General features: G+C 45.9%; 1 protein-coding gene across 1 annotated transcript in view; it reads right to left on the reverse strand.

Moving 5' to 3' along the window:
• GAD1 (glutamate decarboxylase 1) overlaps positions 1-20,110 on the reverse strand; it is a 42,956-nt gene that overhangs the window by 20,012 nt on the left and 2,834 nt on the right. Inside the window, exons 3-6 of the mRNA XM_066280912.1 lie at positions 17,853-17,915; positions 12,220-12,378; positions 10,616-10,858; positions 3,471-3,561 (exon numbers count right to left, since the gene is read on the reverse strand). Coding sequence (XP_066137009.1) covers positions 3,471-3,561; positions 10,616-10,858; positions 12,220-12,378; positions 17,853-17,915 — 556 coding nt within the window. The remainder of the gene's footprint in view (positions 1-3,470; positions 3,562-10,615; positions 10,859-12,219; positions 12,379-17,852; positions 17,916-20,110) is intronic.

Consider the following 20,110-nt stretch of genomic DNA (forward strand, 5'->3'; position numbering starts at 1 on the left):
CCGTAAAGATTATGTATTGTGCTCAGTTATTTGCGAGCAAGCTGTTGTTTACACTTGGGCACCGCTCACCCTGCACAGTTGTGCTTGGGGACCCTGTTTTGGAAAAAAAAAGAGCTCTACATGCCACAGACAACCACACATTTGTGAAGTTTTCTTTGACTCTTCATTGGATCCTTGCTTGGAAGAATATATCTCAAAGATATATGCATGGCAGGTATAAATGCATGAACATAAATGTTCTTTTATTCTAATAGTCAGATATCTAACTCTTTGCCACCTGAATTAGGATATTGGGCATTTCTTTTAAAAAGACTATGCTGAGGAATACAGTCATTATTTCCTATTACCAGTGCCACCCAAACTTAATGATAGTGCAGGTCAAAAAAAGAAAAAGAACATGTCACTAAATGCCACTCTGCCAAAGAAAGAGTCTTTGCCATTTGTTCTCAGACTTATTTTGAACATTGTTCCCAGTTGGAGAAGAAACTTGTCACAAGAAAGCACATTTCTGCATAAGCTCCTGACAGTGCTGCCACATTTCATGATCTTCTAGGGGAACTGGCTTAGAACAATTTCTAGATGATAGTTATTACTTCTTCAGATGACGCCTTGTCTCCACAACTGACAGAAACTATTTCACTATTTTAAATAACCTTCTCTATCGATCTGTTGGAATCGGATCACATTTTATAAATATCTATTGTTCACTACAGCTGCAATTACTATGTGCCATTTAGTTGGACTGGCCTTGACCTCAGATGGCTGGCACATTTTTTAATGTTTCATGGCTGAGCTGAGGTAAGGTGTGAATAAGGGACTTTGATTTTTATGAACACATACAAAAAAGGGAGAGTTTGTGAGAACTCTCTGGTTGAAGAAAAGCCTTTTAGGGGACTCTCTGGTTATAAATGGTTCAAAGGGGTGAGTTCCTTTTATTTACCTTGAGATTCGGCTGTCTATATTAGGAAATTGCAGCCAAGAAGCCTACAGAACACACACTTAAAGGCTCTGGTTGAATGGAGTGCCTCTATTAATATGGGCATTTGGGCCTTACTAGATATGTGTCTTTTACTCTATTTTTCTCATTTATTTTCCAAATACTTAGGTTTTTTTTAAAAAGCTCTATTTTTCTTTTCTTTTTTTTAGATGAGAGGGGGGGGGTAGTGAGGCAGATTCTCACATGCGCCCTGACTGAGATCCACCTGGCAACCCTGTTTGGGGCCATGCTCGAACCAGTCGAGTCACTGGCTGCAGGAAGAGAAAAGGGAGAGAAGGGGAGAAGGAGAAAGGGGAAAAGCAGGCCCTGGCCGGTTGGCTCAGCGGTAGAGCGTCGGCCTAGCGTGCGGAGGACCCGGGTTCGATTCCCGGCCAGGGCACATAGGAGAAGCGCCCATTTGCTTCTCCACCCCTCCGCCGCGCCTTCCTCTCTGTCTCTCTCTTCCCCTCCCGCAGCCAAGGCTCCATTGGAGCAAAAGATGGCCCGGGCGCTGGGGATGGCTCTGTGGCCTCTGCCCCAGGCGCTAGAGTGGCTCTGGTCGCAATATGGCGACACCCAGGAGGGTCGCAACATGGCGACGCCCAGGATGGGCAGAGCATCGCCCCCTGGTGGGCAGAGCATCGCCCCCTGGTGGGCGTGCCGGGTGGATCCCGGTCGGGCGCATGCGGGAGTCTGTCTGACTGTCTCTCCCTGTTTCCAGCTTCAGAAAAATGAAAAAAAAAAAAATTAAAAAAAAAAAAAAAAAAAAAAAAGAAAGAGGAAAAGCAGATGGTCGCTTCTCCTGTGTGCCTAGACCGGAAACAGAACCTGGGACTTCCATATGCTGGGCTGGTGCTCTATCCACTGAGCCACCAGCCGGGGCCAAGCTGCATTTTCTAATTAAAATTGTTCCTTAGCGTGAGATGCTCCAATTAAACGTTAGTGTCTTTTCAAGTTAAAATTAGTATATTAATATGTCTGTGCTTACTGATATATTTTTATCTCATAAATCATACTGCAGTAAAAGTTGCAGAGGCAAGTTTTTTGTTTGAGAAGACAATACAAGCAGTTGTATCTTTGACCAAAATTCCTCTTTGCCCTTCATGGCCTCAGAGATCCAACGTGGAAACTCCATGAAGTTAACCATGACTTGCAAGCAGGGAGCATGAAAACAACTTTTGATTTCAGTCAATTTAATCTTTTACACCTCTTAGCATGAAAGGCTTCACTTGTCATGTTTGCTTTTAGAATTCTGTCATTGTTGTTTTAAATTAGCAAACAAAACAATGATCATTAATTAATAGACACTTTTCTAAATGCGGTTAAGTATTTTGAGTCATAGTATTAAACAGCTTTGGAACACACATGACTCAATAAAGTAATTTAAAAGTGCCCTTTCAGGTTTTGAGGCTGGGAGTAGTTTGTTTAAGAAAAATAAAATATCTTGAACTTTAATAACTTAGAATCTATCTTGATGTCAAATAGAATTTCTCATTTTAAATAATACCACCCTTTCACCTAAATTTATTTTTCAAATCTATTTTACCATGAACTTAAAAAGTGGATGATTATTTTCTAAATAGTCACTACTCAAATAATTCTTATGTAGTTATATTAAAAGTATTGTAAGAAGCTTATTTCATTATTTCTCCTGGATACTTCAACAGAATGTGGTGCCTTTGGGTATACAGACAGTGCTAAAACACCATCATAGTGTTGAGAGGAAAGACACTACTCAGCAGACTGTGATGACACTTCACCAACTAATCACCTGCCTTTGTCTCCAAAAAGGTAATGTGTGTGTAGAGGAAACTGTGGGGTGACTGCCAGAAGACTACCCAGGTTGTACACGCACCCTCCTCCAAGAACCTTAGCGACAGTTTCATATAAATTTACAAGAACTTAGAAGCAAACAAAGGCTTTGCCTACCCAAGCAAGTATGGGAAAACAGTCAAATTTAGGGGGAAAAAATACCCAATGATGTTGAAAGAAATATATGCTGTATTACTAACAGCTGAATTTTGTTTTACAATTTGTAGTTAAGCAACTGGTTGAGCAAATTAGTTTGTGGCTTTATGGCAGCTTTAACTATGAAGGAAATACAACCAAAATACAAGGACCGACGAGCTTGGATGGGAAGATGGACCACGCTTATACTAAAAAACATGACCTCCAGAGACACATCATTAAGCGATAAGAAGTTGGTTAACATGAAATTCACACTAAATTTTGAAAGCTGGGGTTATGATTTCTTATAACTAGGCTTTTTAGTAAATTGCATCATTGAATTCAAAACCAGTTCATTGATTATCCACTATTAAATCAGTATAAACTTAATAAGTTTATATGGTGATAAACCTAAAAGATTCAAAGAGAAAAGACAACTAGAATAAATGTAATAAAATTATTATAGAGCCATCGGAATTGGACTTTTAAAGTAACAAGCCATAATCATACATCCTGGTTTTATATGAAAAAAATACGTGGGACTTACATATTGGTGTTGGCAGTTGATGTCAGCCATTCACCAGCTAATCCGATGATATCCAGCCCAGTGGAGAGCTGGTTGAAAAATCGAGGATGACCTAAAGAGTTAAGTAACAGGCAAGAATCAAGGCAAATCCAGATTTTTCAAGCTATCTTCAAAGTAAAATCCTGCTCTACTAGGCCACACTGGTGGGTACTCCATCCCAATGGCCTAATAGGGCTGCCCAAGAATATGCAGAAGGAAGATCGGGTTGACTCACCCTACACTGACTTTTAGCATGAATGATATCACCCAAATTTATATGTTTCTAAAGAATAGTGCTTTAAACTTTTTAAAAAGCCAATGTCATGACACTAATAATTTTTCCGATCTTAATTTCCAGATGAAATTCTTATTATATTTATTTTTTATTACAAATCAGAATGTAGCTATCCTGGTTTTCCTCATAAAAGTTTTAACGTTTAATTTAATATTGAAAGATTTAATTCTAAAATCAAAGTTTACTAATGGAAAGCCCACAGGCCTCAGAGGGAGTTCATGGCTCTGTGACTCAAACCAGGCCCAGGGAAAGTGCCAGCTATGATGTTGATGCTGAGGGCAGGCCATTACTCTCTGGGTCTCTGGGTCAGTCAAAGATGACATCAAGCATTGGTGTGTTTGCGTATATACAGTCAAATGACCATTAAACTAAATTTATTGCTGAGATGACCTGGCATCTTCTCTGTAAAACAGGGCCAGGCATAGTCTCATTCACTCACGGAGTTGTTGGTAAAAATAATTGTTATTATTATATAACTTTAAAGCCCCCTGCAACCCAGAATATGCGTTCACAAGCTTTGTTCTCAGAAAATTCAGGATTATTGCCAAGTTTTGGCCAACTTGGCATTCACGGAAAAACTCAACCCCCATCAGCAGGCTTGGCTTGGCTGTCCAAAGGAGTAAATGCGATAGATTATCTAGGGGTATGTGACAGAGAACCGGTGTTAGAAAGATATGCTGACTGCTGTGTTTCCAGTGGAAATTGCTTTTGCCTCTGAAATAACTGTCAGAAAGCTAGTGTTTGAATGTTCCTCATCTAAGTCCTCTCTCTGAGATTGTCTGTTCTTTCCCATGTGTGATGGGGATTCATTTAGAACATCCAGATATTACTTTTTGTGTCAGAATAGTCCAATCCCTGGATCTCAACAGTCCTCAAAGATAATACTGATCACAGAAAAATAGAAGAAGCATAAACATCAAGGTTAGTGTAAGTAGTGGCCAGACTCCAGACATCCATGTAGACAACTCTCACTGGCTTAAACTAGCTCATTTCATTTGACTTTGCTCAGTGTCAGCAGAATCTGAGAGATCTTCTGCAACATAATTTTGTTGAAATTCACTTAAAAATACATGCGATACCCATTTGAAAACTTTCAATAGTAAACCTTTCACTTTAAATACAGGACTGAATCATAAATAAATGCAACCACACTATTTGACTATGTGTCAAAACCCCATAGCCTGGCAGAGACAAAAGATGGTTAAAGACAGACAGACAGCCTAACAGAAATACCCTCAAATAAAAGTGAAACAGTATCTCATTCTCTATTAAAATGTAAAGGACACAAAGTCCCCTAAAACCTATGTTTCTTTTATAGCTACAGCCTTATGCCCCCAAAATCTTATACCAGCATTTATATCAAGTCACAAAATGACCTAGTTTAAATTTCAACTTCAAATTTCTATAAAATGAAAACAGATGACAGATGTGGGACCGAGCAGCACATGGCCTAGACCAGTGTTTTTCAAAGGCTGGTCCGTGGACCAGTCCACCAGCAATTTTTGTGCCAGTCGGCAAAAGAGTTAACCACCCTGCTATAGTATGAAGATTAGTTAGTCGAATTCGCTTATGCTCACAGTCATTTCTGCCTTAGTGGTTCCCAAAATAATTATCCTATTTTCACCAGTCCCCAAGTGTTGAAAACCACTGGCCTAGAGTCAGGGAGGGGGAGAAAGAAAGAATAATTTTTTAAAGTAAAGTTGTTTTTTTTTAACAAATAAACTTCAAGAAAGAAAAAGAGAGATAAGAGGGAATATCTACTTTGATTATGAAACATATCAAGCAATTGCAATGTGAGCGACTTATTTGGGTCCTGATTAAAATGAATAATAATAAAATAAAACATTTCTGACATTCATAAGACATTGAAAATGTGAACACTGACTGAATATCTGATATTAAGGAACTATAAATGTTGTGGGGTTTTAGATGTAATAATGATATTGTGATAATTTTTTAAAAGAGCCCTTGATGGTGAAAAGAATTTATTGATGAAATACAATAATATTCTGCCAGAAATGTACTTTCATATAATATAGAAGAGGGGGCCATGGAGGGGGACAGGTAACACAAATTTGGCAGGAATTGATAATATTTGAAGCTGGTTGTTGGGTATATAGGGTTCATTATATTATTCTACTTTTGTATAAGTTAAAATTTTTCTATAATAGAAAGTTAAAAACAAAAATTAAGGAAGCCAATATATTTACTGTGACTGAGGGCTGATTAGCATCTGTCTCAGTTCACAGACAATCTACATGCCCTGGTCCTTGTTTCAGGAGTTTTTTGTTAATTTGTAGAGAACTCTTCAAATATCATCATCATCCTTTTACAGAGTATATCCAGATAAGCATGTTTTCACTATTAAAATATAATTCATTGTTTTGGCTGAACATTAATATATTTTTTAGAAAATTTCTTCCACTGTGTATAGCTACCTGTGAGGTTTATCTTATTGCTTTGGTATCTACATCTAAATTAGAGACCAGCATCCAGGAGCTGTTTTCACATGGCAGCCACAGTACACTTTGCAGAGTCAACACCCTGAAAAGCAGAAGGTTGTACACTGTCTGGAAAATAATAAACTCCATAGATTCAAATATCTGCTCCCAGAAGCTGCTCTGAAGAATAGAAATGTATGGCTACAGGGTGAATATCTAAGTGAATTAATACACTACTACTAATAAGAGTACATGCTTCATAGTCCAGAAATAAACCCATACCTATATGGTCAATTAATATATGACAAAGAGGCAACAACATATAATTGGGTGAAGGCAGTATATTCAATATATGGTGTTGGGAGAATTGGATAGATACATACCAAAAAAAAAAAAAATTAAACGAGGCTACCTTCTTAAACCATACACAAGGGTAAACTCCCAAATGGATTGAAGACTTAAATATAAAACTTGAATCCATAAATCTGGAGGAAAACATAGGCCAGAAAAATCTCTAACATTTCTCTTAGCAATATTTTTTCTGGTATATCTATCTCCTCAGGAAACAAAAGAAAAAAAATTAGCAAATGGCACCATATCAAACTAAAAATTTTTTTCACAGAAAAGGAAACCATCAGCCAAATGAAAAGACAACCTACTAAACAGAAGATGATATTCACCAATGTCACATTCAATAAGTGGTTAATATCCAAAATTTATAAAGAACTCATACAACTCAATACTGAAAAAAACAATCCAATTAAAAAGCGGGCAGAGGACCTGAATAGACACTTCTCCAAGAGGACATACAGATGGCCAATAGACATATGAAAAGATGCTCAATGTCTCTAATCTTCATGGAAATGCATATTAAAACCACAGTGAGATATCATATCACACCTGTCAGAATGGGTATCATCAGTAAATCCACAAACAACAAGGGTTGGGGAAGATGTGGAGAAAAGCAAGTGCTTGCGCACTGTTGGTGGGATGTACATTGGTGCAGTCACTATGGAGAACAGTATGGAGGGTCCAGAAAAAATTAAAAATAAAACTTCCCTATGACCCAGCAATTCCATGTCTACGTATATAGCCTTAAAAACTCAAAATGCTAATTCAAAAGACCAAATGCACTCCTATGTTCATTGTGGTGTTATTTACACTAGCCAGGGGATGGAAACAACCCGAGCACTCATCAATAGTCTAGTGGATAAAAAAGTTATATATCAATATAATGGAATATTACTTGGCCATAAAAAAGAATGAAAGCTTACTATTTGCTACAGCATAGATGGATCTAGAGTTAATTCTGATAAGTGAAATAAGTCACAGAAAGACAAATACCATATGATTTCACTTATGATTGGAATCTAAAGAACAAAATAAATGAACAAACAAAATAGAAACAAACTGGTAGATACAGAGAACAGACTGATGGCTGCCACTGGATGGTAAGGGGGTTTGGGGAGCTGGGTGAAAAAAGGTGAAGGGATTAAGAAGTACAAAATGGTTATTACGCAGTAGTCATGGGTATGTAAAGTACAGCATAGGGAATATAGTCAATAATATTCTTTTTTTTTTGTATTTTTCTGAAGCTGGAAATGGGGAGAGACAGACAGACTCCCTCATGCGCCCGACCGGGATCCACCCGGCACGCCCACCAGGGGCTACGCTCTGCCCACCAGGGGGCGATGCTCTGCCCCTCCGGGGTGTCGCTCTGCCGCAACCAGAGCCACTCTAGCGCCTGGGGCAGAGGCCAAGGAGCCATCCCCAGCATCCGGGCCATCTTTGCTCCAATGGAGCCTTGGCTGCGGGAGGGGAAGAGAGAGACAGAGAGGAAGGAGGGGGGGTGGAGAAGCAAATGGGCGCTTCTCCTATGTGCCCTGGCCGGGAATCGAACCCGGGTCCCCCGCACACCAGGCCAATGCTCTACCGCTGAGCCAACCAGCCAGGGCCAATAATATTCTAATAACTGTGTATGGTGCCTGGTGGGTACTGGATATATAGGGGACCATGTTGTAAAGTATATGATTGTCTAACCACTATGCTGTACACTTGAAACTAATATAAAATAATACTGAATGTAAACTGTAATTGAAAAGGAGTCCATGCTTCTCTGACCACCTGATGTTTCAGTTTTATAGGCAATAGGAGTTTCTATTATGACAAATCCATGTAGTTTTCTTTGAGGGATAGCACTATTCTGAGCTTCAGTTATACTTTTATTTTTTAAGATTTGACTGGGAAAACCTAGGGTTTTGAACCAGCAACCTCAGCATTTCTGACCTTTAGTTATAAAAGCATGTGGTCTCATCTCTCTGAGAAAGTGTATGTAGAGCAAGCTGACAAAATAAAAAAATGTTGGCTCAAAGCAAGTTAAGCTAAAACACACAACGGAGGATTCTGATTCTTTTTATCCAGCCAAATAACACTACTTGATCTCCATCAGAAATGGGTTCAGATACCAAGGTGAGCTGGAACTAAACTGATGAGCATGCTTTTCTTTAAAAATCAAACACAGGCTTTGTGATATAATTAAGTCTTGTCCATATTACAGTTATTCAAGGAATCTACACTTATTCTCGTGGTATTGGCAGACCTCAAAAGCTATTTGGGATTCTTTATTTAAAAATGCCTCTTTGGCCAGCCTCATTGTTTCATTATAATACTTTTTTTGACATCTAATAGCCTTACTCAGCTCTACCACCGCTAACCTTCCCAGTCACACATTCGAATGACAAGGAAGAGTTAGAGGGATAATAAAAGAGGAGAGAAAAAGAAGAAAGAAGGACAAGGGGCTACCACTTGTGGCCTCAGGGGCTGCCCTGTGGTGGCAACTATGCCATGGACTGCTAATTCCTGAGGATCCATCTGCCCAAGAGTGCAGAGAGCCAGGCTGCCATGGAGAAGACAGTAGGGAGGAGAAAGCACTGCTTAACTCCTAGGCTTCCACAGAGCCAGAGATCCAAAAAGTCCTTGAATTTGAGGCAACTGAAAGGTAAACACTTTGGCCAGGATTGCTGATTAGAGAGGGTTCTTGTAAAATGAAAAGGAGGCAAGAAGGCATCCTCCAGGGCTTCCTATTGGAAATAGGTGTTTGTGATTCAGGGTATCTAAACTCCAGAGGTAGGAAAAGAACACTGAGAGAGAGAGAGAGAGAGAGTGTGTGTGTGTGTGTGTCTGACTGACTTTTTTGCCTAGCCAATAGAAGGTGCTGTGAATTTGTGGGTTGAACTGTGTCCCTCAAGAAGATATCTTCGAAGTTTTAACTCCTGTTGAATCACTATTTGGAAATAGGTTCTTGAAAATGCAATCAAGTTAAGATGTTGTCATAAAGGATTAAGATGAGCCCTAGCCAATGATTGGTGTCCTTATAAGAAGAGAGAAATTTGGACACATACACAGGGAGAATGCCACGTGAAGGTGAAGGCCAAGATTGGAGTGATGCATCTACATGAAAAGAAATATCAAGGAATACCCACAACAACTGAAATTGGAAGAGACAAGGATGGATTCTCCCCAAGAGTCTTCAGAGAGACAATGACCCTGAAGACACCTTGATTTCAAACTTCCAGCCTCCAGAACTGGCAGAGAAGAAATTTCTATTGTTTTAAGTCACACAGTTTGTGGTAATTTGTTATGATAGCCTTAGAAAACTAATATAGAAAGGGAGAGAAATGGGCCCAATTCTCTCCAATTTCAGGGATCGGCAAGGCAGGATTTATCAAAATGAAATAGGCGTGAATATGGGTCATTCTGCTATCTTTAGATCAGGGGTCGGGAACCTATGGCTCACGAGCCAGATGTGGCTCTTTTGATGGCTGCATCTGGTTCACAGACAAATCTTTAATAAAAATAATAATAACATTAAAAATATAAAACATTCTCATGTATTACAATCCATTCATTTCCTACCGCTCATGTTCATGGTTGCAGGTGGCTGGAGCCAATCACAGCTGTCCTCAGAGACAACACCAAATTTTTATTGGGTAATGCCTAACGTACAAGGTTTGTTGTATGGCTCTCACGGAATTACATTTTAAAATATGTGGCGTTCATGGCTCTCTCAGCCAAAAAGATTCCGACCCCTGCTTTAGGTTGTAAATAGCTTAAAACCAACAGCAGAAGTTGACATAGTACTATATAATACATACCTTTTAAATCTGCTTTTACAACAATAAGTGATGATGGGCTTTTGCTAGGGTTGGGGCCTTCTATAACTGTCATTGCCTAAGGCTGTTGTGTGGTCCCTGAGCACTTTGTTGCCTTCCCTCACAAGGTTTGTGTTTCTCCTTCAACATGAGTTTGACATCCTCACAACTGGAAAGGGTGTGGTGCAATGCCACTGTGTGTCCCCCTTTCACCCCCCCTCCCCCCGTTCTCAGTCTTACCTGTACGAACCCCATACTTCAGGGTATCTCTGCAGTCAACCAGGATCTGCTCCAGGGACTCAGGGTGGTCAGAGAGCTCCAAGTTGAAGCCCTCCATGCCTTCCAGCAGCTGGTGTGGGTGATGAAAGTCCAGCACCTTGGTGGAGCGATCGAACGTCTTGCGGACATAGTTGAGGAGTATGTCCACCACCTCCAGTAGGAACTGTACAGTTTGCTCCTCCCCGTTCTTAGCTGGAAGCAGATCTGGGGTGGGCACCAATGAGTGGTTATCACTTGACTCACAGCCACCTTTCTTAAGCCTAGAAATTCCTAATATTAGCCATGGTCTTTACAAGCCTAATTCATTCTAGGATATGTCTACACATTGAGAATCTGATGCACTATCTCCCCAGAAAAATGCACATAAGTATATACACAGAAGTAATGCACACTCCTTCTGGAGGCTCATAGATTTTTTGATAGGCTTCTCGTAAATGAAATGGAGTGCTTTGAGACCCCGAAAGCAGCTGATACTGCAGTTGTACATTTGTGGGCTCAATGGACATTTGTCACGTTTGTGATGGAGGAGGCTTCTGTCTTGCTTCCTGGTACCAGCTGTGTCCCTGTACATCTGATTCAGATATTGGGCTTTTGGGATGGCGTCATGATGTGCTTGATCTGCTGATGGCGGAGGGTAAGGCCTCTGTGGGTAGTGGCTGAGGCTCCCCTGAAGAGAGTGTCTTTTGTGGTATCCTTAGACAGGGAACTAGAACTGGAAGATGGGACTCAGGAAGGTGGGGAACTCCCGCCTCTCTTTTACCCTCATCCTTTTTGGCCTGCACTTTAGGAAATCTGCAGCTGACTTTGGGTTGCTGCCCCTGTTAGGCAGAGTCAGGGATTAGGGTGGAAAGCCATAGGAGCCCCAAATAACATTGTCAGCGACAGTTCGAGAGCAGATTGGTTATGTGTGATGCTCTGTGTCTATTCCCTGGATTATTTCTGAAGTTTACTAAAGTCTTGTTTACTGTTCTGATCTGGCCTCTCTGGTCTATGGGAAGTTAGTGGAAGGGGGGGGTGGTGGGTGAACCTTCGAGCTGTTTGGGAGACAGAGACTGGCAAAGCCCCTCCTTGGACCAGTGACGTGGGGGCAACAGCAGCCAACTGAAGCTCTCCAGAAGGAAAATGAGTTTCAGGACAGCCTGTGGATGTGAGGCCCAGCCACACAGCTTCCCACAGGGTGATTTCATTCTTGCTGTTGATGTTGCCAACATTGGAGGATTCAAGCTATTAGGGGAGTTACTGCATTTTCTTATATGTAACAGTCCTTTAAATTCTGAGATTCTATGAATACATATTTGTCTTTGGAAGTGTCTTGAGCATTGATTGCTTTATTGATTATGCTCATTCAGCTTCCAAAGCAAGGATGACCTGAGCACTAAAGAAGGGGGGATTCAAATGCTGGAAAAGTGGCTTCATGACAGTTCAGACAAAGCAATGACATTTCTGGTGAAAGAAGTAAAATTTCAGGAAAAAGTCAGGAAACTCAGTTAGGGAACCTACTGGATAGCACTAGGGCTGGGGGAAACGGAGGTGGGAGGGTCCCGGCAGGGGCAGGGAGAGACTACCTCGAGCAAACAGGTTGGAGAAGTCGGTCTCCGTGCGCCTGAAGTGGCCGTCCCTGTCGCTGTTCTCACAGGAAATCAGGTTCTTGGAGGACTGCCTCTCCTTGAAGGCACTCACAAGCCGGCTCTTCTCTTCCAGGCTGTTGGTCCTTTGCAAGAAGCCTATCGCACAAGAAGCTGGGTCAGAGGTAGTGCCCTGAACTCCAGCCTCAGAAGGCCTGCCGCTGAGCCAGGTCGACTCCCGGAGAAGCCGAGTGTCCGCATTTTATATACAAGGGCTCGGGCACCGCTTGCCTTTAGGCGGGGAGGGGGCATGCCAAGTGTCATCAGTGGCACAGACCCAGTCATGCAAGAGGGAAAAACAGTAAGCAAAGCCCATTCTCTTCTCTGAATGTGACAGTGAACTCAGAATTAAGTCAATGGGACAGCTTCCACTCCAGTGCTCAGCCCTAGGACGGGTTTTAAGGGAAGGACGCAGTTGCCGTCAGAGAGGATGCTGCCAGCACTGGGTTTGCAGGCTTCGTGGCCAGAAGGAGGGTGAGGACCAGCAGGGGGGAGGAGGGAAGATGCTCTCCTCAGCCACAAAGTACAGCTCACAGGTTGCATGTAAGTGTGACTTTCTGAAGATAAATGAGACAGACCCTCTACCCTGCAGGAGCTCCATGGACATGAACTCTGAGCCCAGGGTGGGATTCAAAGAGCCTCGCCTCGGTCCCTCAGTGGAACTGGGTCTCCCTCAGAGAAGTAGGTTGAGCCCAAAGGGCTGCAGAACAGCTACCTTGAGCACACAGCCTCCCCCACCCCTGCCCCGGACCTCCACACATCCCCTCAGGGCTCAGCGCCTGCAGTCCTGCTCCTGCCCTCAGCACCTCCTCCAGCTCAGTCTCAATCTTAGTCCTTAGCCAGAACTGCACCATGCTGAAAACAGGAAGAGAGTTCTAAGCTTCTTGGTGACCCCCAAAGCTGTCTTTGTAGACACCAAAATCCTTGGGGAGTCGCCTACATCACCAGGTTGGCTTGGAGGAAAGTCCCAGGAGGTGTAAGAAGAGGCAAGTTAATCTGAGGAATTCCGCTTTACTTTTCCAGGATGGAAACTGGGAAGCGAGGGGTAGAGGAAGGAGGCGTGCAGGGGGAAGGCGGGAGTGATTAGAGTCCTCCCACACACAGGAGCAGGGTCAATTTTTGGAGGGAAGAACAGAAAGGCAGAGGCACCAGGCCCTTCATTATTCCCAGCACCTTGTAAACTTCCCGCTCTAGCCAGAAAGGACCCCAGAGGGGAGAAATACACTTCTGTGATCATTTTCAACCAGTGGGCTGCCAAGAATTTATAAAACATGCAATACCTGACTGTTTCGTCAGGGGCAGTGTGACCTCTTTTCCCTTAGATTGTCAAATAAAAAATGACAACAGTCCACACAATAGCTGACCAGTGTGAATAAATCAAAATTATACCTATTTCTTTTGTCAGATCAGCAAAAAATATATTGTTGATGTGCCTCAAAATCTTAATAATTAGTTTATGTGTGCCACAAGATGAAACAGGTTGAAAATCACTGCACTATTGTCTAGTAGAGCTCCATACTTGGATATAAAGGTGGGGGTTGTATGCTTTCCTTGACCTCTTCTCCTACTTCCTGAATTCCTCTTCCAAATTTCCAAAGTCCAAAACCAGAAGCCAGCAGTCACTTGGCAGAGGGATGCAGAATCACCTGGCTTCTGAATTCAGAGACTGCTTCCTGCTTCTGGAACAGGGAGTGTGGAGTTTGCCAGGCTGAAAAGACCAAGTCTGTGTGAAGTGAGGTCCTGCCGTTGAAACCCTAATTGTAGGTTCCTAACCACTGGTTGGCTCTGACCCACTCCTGGGAAAAGCCTTAAGTCTCTCTACCTGAAACCTCTCGGAAATGCCTTTTCTCTGGGCAGCTGCAGGACCCAGGTCCTCCACTGAGGCTTTGGATATTATCTCTGAATCTCAGAGGTATCCTGATAGGGTTGAGAGAAGACAACTTCAAATGTGCATTCCATTCCTAGACCACACTCCCTGCAGTGCACTATAAATCCATATTTTCCCCAAGTCCTATAGTGATCTCTTGAATAGCACAATTACATTGCATTTTAAATTGTGGCAAAACTAATCTGATGTTACATAAACAATGTATATTGTTCTTGGAGTAACAATTTCTTGGAACATATTTGTTTTGTAAAATACTGGGAGCCTCATAAAAGGTAAATGAGCCTGGACTCTCTGAGCTCTTTGGAACTGTATGCTTCTGCAAGGCTGACCAGGTGGTGGATGACATTGAGGTCAGTGTGTTGACACCTTCCCTGGCTAGCAAGGGGTCCATGAGACTGAAGCAGACTGCATTCCTTGCTCTACACCCTGGCTGTGAGGACCTAGTTTAAGCCTGTGAGTGACTGGTAACCCAGCTTGACATTCTTAAGAGGCAAGGAAGCAAAACAGAGTGAGAGCCGAAGCTGCAGTTGGTTTTGGTCAGGTGGTAGCACTCTGGCTAGCTTCAAGCAGAGGACAGGAGGTGAGCCCTGTCACGATTCCATCACTGGGCAGTGGGGGGAGCCTGCTGCTGGTTCTTCATGCTGCCACCAAACTCAAAGGTCTAGGAACCCAGTGAGTGGGGGAGAGTGTGGGGAACGACAGAGCACCTGACATGAGCCATCTGCTTCCAGGTGGGGCTGTGAAGGGCACAAGGCATAGAAGCATATGGCCAAGGGGGTAAGTGGGGCCTGAAGCCTAACCCCCCAGTTCTCCTCACCATTTGCCTCACAGAATTGCATCTTACTCTTTCTTTTCTTTTCTTTTCTTTTTTTTTGTGTGTGTGTGCTAAAAGTATCCTGCCAGACCCCCATCCCCCAACTTTTTATTTTATTTCAAGAGTTGCCAAAAATACAGAATATTTGAAGTCTACATTGAAAAGTTGGCAACTGACACAAAATTAAACATGCAGATACATACACAGTGCATAGGCTAAATAAAAGGGCCCAGAGGCTGGAGCTGGCAGCCAGTTCGGGACCTCTGCATAGATAAGTAATGGAGGCCCAAGGACACACTGGAAGGTTAGCAGAACCCAGAGCCAGAACTTAGGGCTCCCTGCAGCTCCTTCTATTTAGGTCATGAGACCATGCCTGTAGCCACTCCACTCTCAATTCCTGACAAGACCCTGGGTTTCTTCTAGCTTATTACTCGCCCAGGGGATTCTGCCTCCAGAGCTCAGACCACTGGTGAGACCCGGGTTCTTCCTTACAGCTTCATTGTGGGGGGCTCCAGCAAAGAGGGAGAGGAAAGTGGGTGGGGGTAAAATCTTGGCAAGGCACTGAAGAAGTTGGAGGGGGGAATGGAATAGGAGCTGGGAAGAGGATCATTAATCCCTCTATTTTAAGGTGAAAGGTCAAACCAACCGCAAAGTGTCAGATCAAGAGAACACACTCAGGCCACAGAAGGTCTGAGTTGAAGGGAGTGGAGGTGTCTGTGTGGAGGAGGGGAGGGGGCTGTGGATTCAGGTAGAAACTAAAGACTGCACTTTGCCTCGGCTAGATTAAAATGGAAAGCCAGAGTTAGCCCAACATACGGAAAATAAATCGTCCTGGTGTTTTCTTTCCTTGTAGAATCAATCTTTGTGTGAAGTCTCCTAATCTGTGGCCCCCAAAGCATGCATGTTAGCAAAAGGCAATTTCTCCGTAATGGATTACTAGCCCTGTCCTCCCATCATCTGCGTTTCAACTTCCCTGAAATTAGTGTTAGGGTTGGAGGTAGAGACAAAGGAGAAACTCTAAGGATGGCAGCCCCCAAATACCCAAGAGCTCTCCCTCAGGGGCCCCTATTCCAGAACCCAGGGAAAATCCTTTACCCAAAGGGGTATTTAGACCTTCTCTTTGGGCAGACTCGAAGGGCCTGCAGTTAGGGCAGCAGGCAGCACCGCCCTGCCGAGGCCAGGAGGCGGGGACTGGGGTGGACGAGGGATGTCCCTCAGGCAGGCCCAGGACCGAAGGGAAAGCGGCCCTCTCCCCAAGCCTCCTGGACCGTCCTCCGCTGCGGCGGGCGCCCAAGGCTAGCTCAGTTCTGCTTGCCCGACTGCATGACAATGACGGCTGCTGAAGCCCAGCGCCTCGCAGAGGGGACGTAGCGCTGAGCAGAACGGGCCATTAAGCCGGGAATGGCGGCCGGGAGGGGGCTATTTATAGAACAAAGCTCGGTAGCTGCCAGCTGCTTCCACCAGGGACCTGGCCCCTGGCCTCACCCCAGCGGCCTCGTGTGCTGGGGAAACAGCTAAACCCCGGGGCTGGGCTTTCCCTGGGAAACAGCTAGGTCTGGAGTTGAGCAGACCTTCCTCACCGTAAAAGCTGCTTCTGGGATTCAGAGGACAGAGACCCAGAAACGCAGGGAGGGAGCTGTGCTGGGGAGGGAGAGTGGTTTCCAGAAGCTGCTAAATAACCCCTCTGCTGCCACCGGGGAACCCAGGACGCTGGGAAGCTGGGAGGACCAGCCCCGGAGGGCACCCGCTCGCCCCCGCCAGGCGCTCCCGGGCTGGATGGAGTTGGGGCGGGGTCTAGGGCGGGCGGGTGGCTCCGTGCAGGCTCCGCGCTATCTCCGGCGCGCAGCCGCTGACGGATGGCTCTTTAATAAGCCCCTCGTTAATCTTCTCCCGCCTCTCCACCCCCTGCCCAGGGACGCCCGTATTTTCTGGCCCGATAAGGCTATAGGTTTTAGACGGTGAATTGTAGCAAGGAAAGCAAGTCCTCATTGTTCAGCCGGAGCCACTCGACTGTGTCCCTTCGAACAAATCTCCTTTTCCCTTAAAAAAAAAAATCACATCCCTTGGGCATTTTCATTTCAAACCCTCATGTCTCCAGAAAGCTGTTCCTTCTCCTTCCCAGCTCCCAGATCTATTTTCCTTTCTCTCTGGCAAACCGCACCCGACTCCCCATTTCCCTTTTGCGCCCCCGCTCTCGCCGGATCCCTTTGGTTTCCCTCCTCCACTTCAAGGGCAAGCCTGGCACACCTGGCCCGCACCGCCCGCACCTCCCCCAGGCAGGCTACCGGGGCTGCAGGCAACCCTCTCTCTTGGCCTCCGAGGTCCCAGAGAACGAAATCTGAATCTGTTATGGCATCTTGAGGCAAAAATCTCTAACCGGAGAGGCCGCTTTCAACGCACGGTAATAGAGAGGGGAGGGGGACGATGTGTATGTGTCAGCCACCACCTTAGGCAGATATCGCGCAATAGGTCTGCTCTCCAGGAAAGTCAGACCAGCTCTCCTTTTCTGCGCGACCTTCTGACGCGTCCGCAGCGCGCAAAGGTCGGAACAGCCCCGGCGCCGGGTTAGAAGAGCCCGGTCGCCACTCGGGGGCGCTGTGCTCGCGCCGCCGCACCTGGACCCCGAGAGGAGCCTGGCGGTCTCAGGTAGTCCGGAACGCTTTGGAACGGCCCTCCCGGCTCGGTCCAGGGAGAGCAGAAGAGGGCCAAGGGCTGCAGAGCAGCGTCTCCGCCCCGCCTCAGGGCTGTAGGTCTGTACGTGGGAAAACCAGGCCCAACAGCCAGGATCCCCTTTCACACGCGCCCCTGTCATTCACTAGCCAAGTCCGCTCTCGTGTCTCCTTGCCCCGCTCCAGCGGCTCTTTCACTTACCGCAAATCTTGAGCCCCAGTTTTCTGGTGCATCCATGGGCCACGCCGCACCAGGTGTCATACGCTGGAAAGCAAGAGGGGAGTGATCAGTGAGGCTTGGGCCATGGGAGACCGGGTAGAGCGCAAAGGTTTGTTTTAGGTAAGGTGGGCCAGGTCTTCACCAGTGCTCCTCAGTAAAAGGTCTTTCCTGAAAGAAGCAAGGAGCCAGCCAGACCTGTGCGCACACAGGCGGACTAGTGTCCTGTTCTACTTTCAGGTACACAACAGTGTCTCTGCGAGGCCACGCTCCAGCGCCCTGCCGGGCCTCTGAGCGACCCTCGCTGGGGAGCCACGGAGGCGGGTCGAAGTGGGGCAGGCTGACCCCAAGAGCGCAGGGCCCTGCTCGGCAGATGGAATGGCCCAGCACCCACCTGCCAGGCCCTATCTATTGGTTTTTGCCCCGAAGACTCGAAAGGCGACCACGGCAGCTAGGAAAGGGAACGCAGAGGCATCTGGGACCAACACATCTCATAATTTCTTGGCGGGTCTCCAGCCGAGTGGCAGCTTAAAATAAACTGGCATGAAATGGGGTCGCAGAAGAGTTCAGGAATTAATTGGGTGAAAAATAGTATTTGACTAAATGATCGGACTCGCATGACTGCTCTTCAATCTGACCGGGGAGATGGGAAGACAATAGTGCGTATCCGGTCCTCATCCCCGGTCCCCTCTTCCCAATCTGCCCATCATTAACCCCTCCCTCGACATCTGGGGTCTGGGAATCGCCAAAGGAATCAGGCACCCTTTCTTTGGGTCTCAACTGCGGACCCAGGAGGTGCCGTCTTATCAGACTCCTCAGGGTCTATCTGGCCCTCGGGGTTCAACCTCCAGCAAAGAGCACAGGGTGCCTGCGAAGCTCACGAGTGTGAGCTGCTGTGATGGAGCCAGCGTGAAATTCCCTTCAGATCCTTCAAAGCAAGGCTCCTCCAACCGCTCCCATCCCCCACCCCAACCTAGCCTGTCCCGCCAGAGTGTTGGCTGCGATAAGAAGAGTGACATCCATTAAACCGAGGCACAACAGAGCCCCAGCGAGAAGAAATAACCCGACGTCAGTGAGACTGCGTGTCACAGATGGGAGTTCCTGCAGCAGACAGGAATTCGGTACAAAAAGCAGAACTCTAATCATAATATCCCGCGGGTAAAAAGCCCGTAAAATGCTTTCACTTTAAAAACCATCTCAGCTAATTTTTCATAACAATCCTATGAAACAAAAGGAGTATTAATCTAAGACTCATTTTACAAATGAAAACATTGAGGCTCAGAGAGGCTAAGGAAGTCTTCTAAGGTCTCTCAGCTAGGGAGTTAGAGTTCAGACCTATTGTTCTATCTTTCCTAGTTGCAAATAACAAAAGAAATGGAAAGAGAAATAGGGAGGGGAAATGAGAGAGCCCCTCTAACATAGCAAGGAGTAGGGGTCGCTGGAGCAAGAGGCCAAGGGCGGTTGTACAGACGAAGCAAGGCCACCTTGCCACCGCCCAGGAGACCTTGCAGGGGCAGAGAGGCGGAGACAGGTGGGCCCGCAAGGACGCCTCTGCGACGGAGACTGAGCGCAGGTCGAGCGCCCGCACGTGCTGCAGCCTGGGGCGCTCCTGCGCAGCTGGGCTTGTGGGGAGGGGCAACGGTGTCGTCCAGACAGATGTCTGCTCTTCCCAGGCGGGGTCTTCGACCGCCTTCCCTCTACCTGGGAGGGTTCCGGTCGCACCAGGCCACGTGCGAACTCAGTTCCGAGCCTCTGGTGGGGCTCAGACCAGGGCCAGGCACAGGCACCCCACTCCCGGCTGCAGCAGCTCCGTCCGAGATGCGGTGCAGGATTCCAGGGTGGGGGACACAACCAACGCCCAGCTCCGCAGGCAGAGAAGAGGGGCGGGAAATGCGGAGAGGACCGGAAACGAAACCCACCAAGGCCAGAGCCACAAAGGCGCGCAGGCCTGGATTCCTCCCGCCGCCCCAGCCGCTCACCAGCCAGCGCCTGCCTCACGTGCCACCAGGGCTGGCGGCCCTCCATGGCCCTCTTTGTTGTGTGGGTAATTGTAGCTCGCCTGGGGGGCGGGGAAGCCAGCCACAAACGGGACTAGAACACAGCCTAGGGACTTAAGGCCTCCAGTCCAGGAGCCAGTGGTGGCACTGAGGCGCTGAAGACGGGGTTTACCCCATCACCCCCCCCATCTTTGTTAGTGGAGACAATCGACGTCTTCTTAAGCTCATAGAAAGTGCCATAAAAGC

This window comes from Saccopteryx bilineata, chromosome 5 (assembly GCF_036850765.1).
Source record: "Saccopteryx bilineata isolate mSacBil1 chromosome 5, mSacBil1_pri_phased_curated, whole genome shotgun sequence".
In the NCBI taxonomy this organism is placed as follows: domain Eukaryota; kingdom Metazoa; phylum Chordata; class Mammalia; order Chiroptera; family Emballonuridae; genus Saccopteryx; species Saccopteryx bilineata.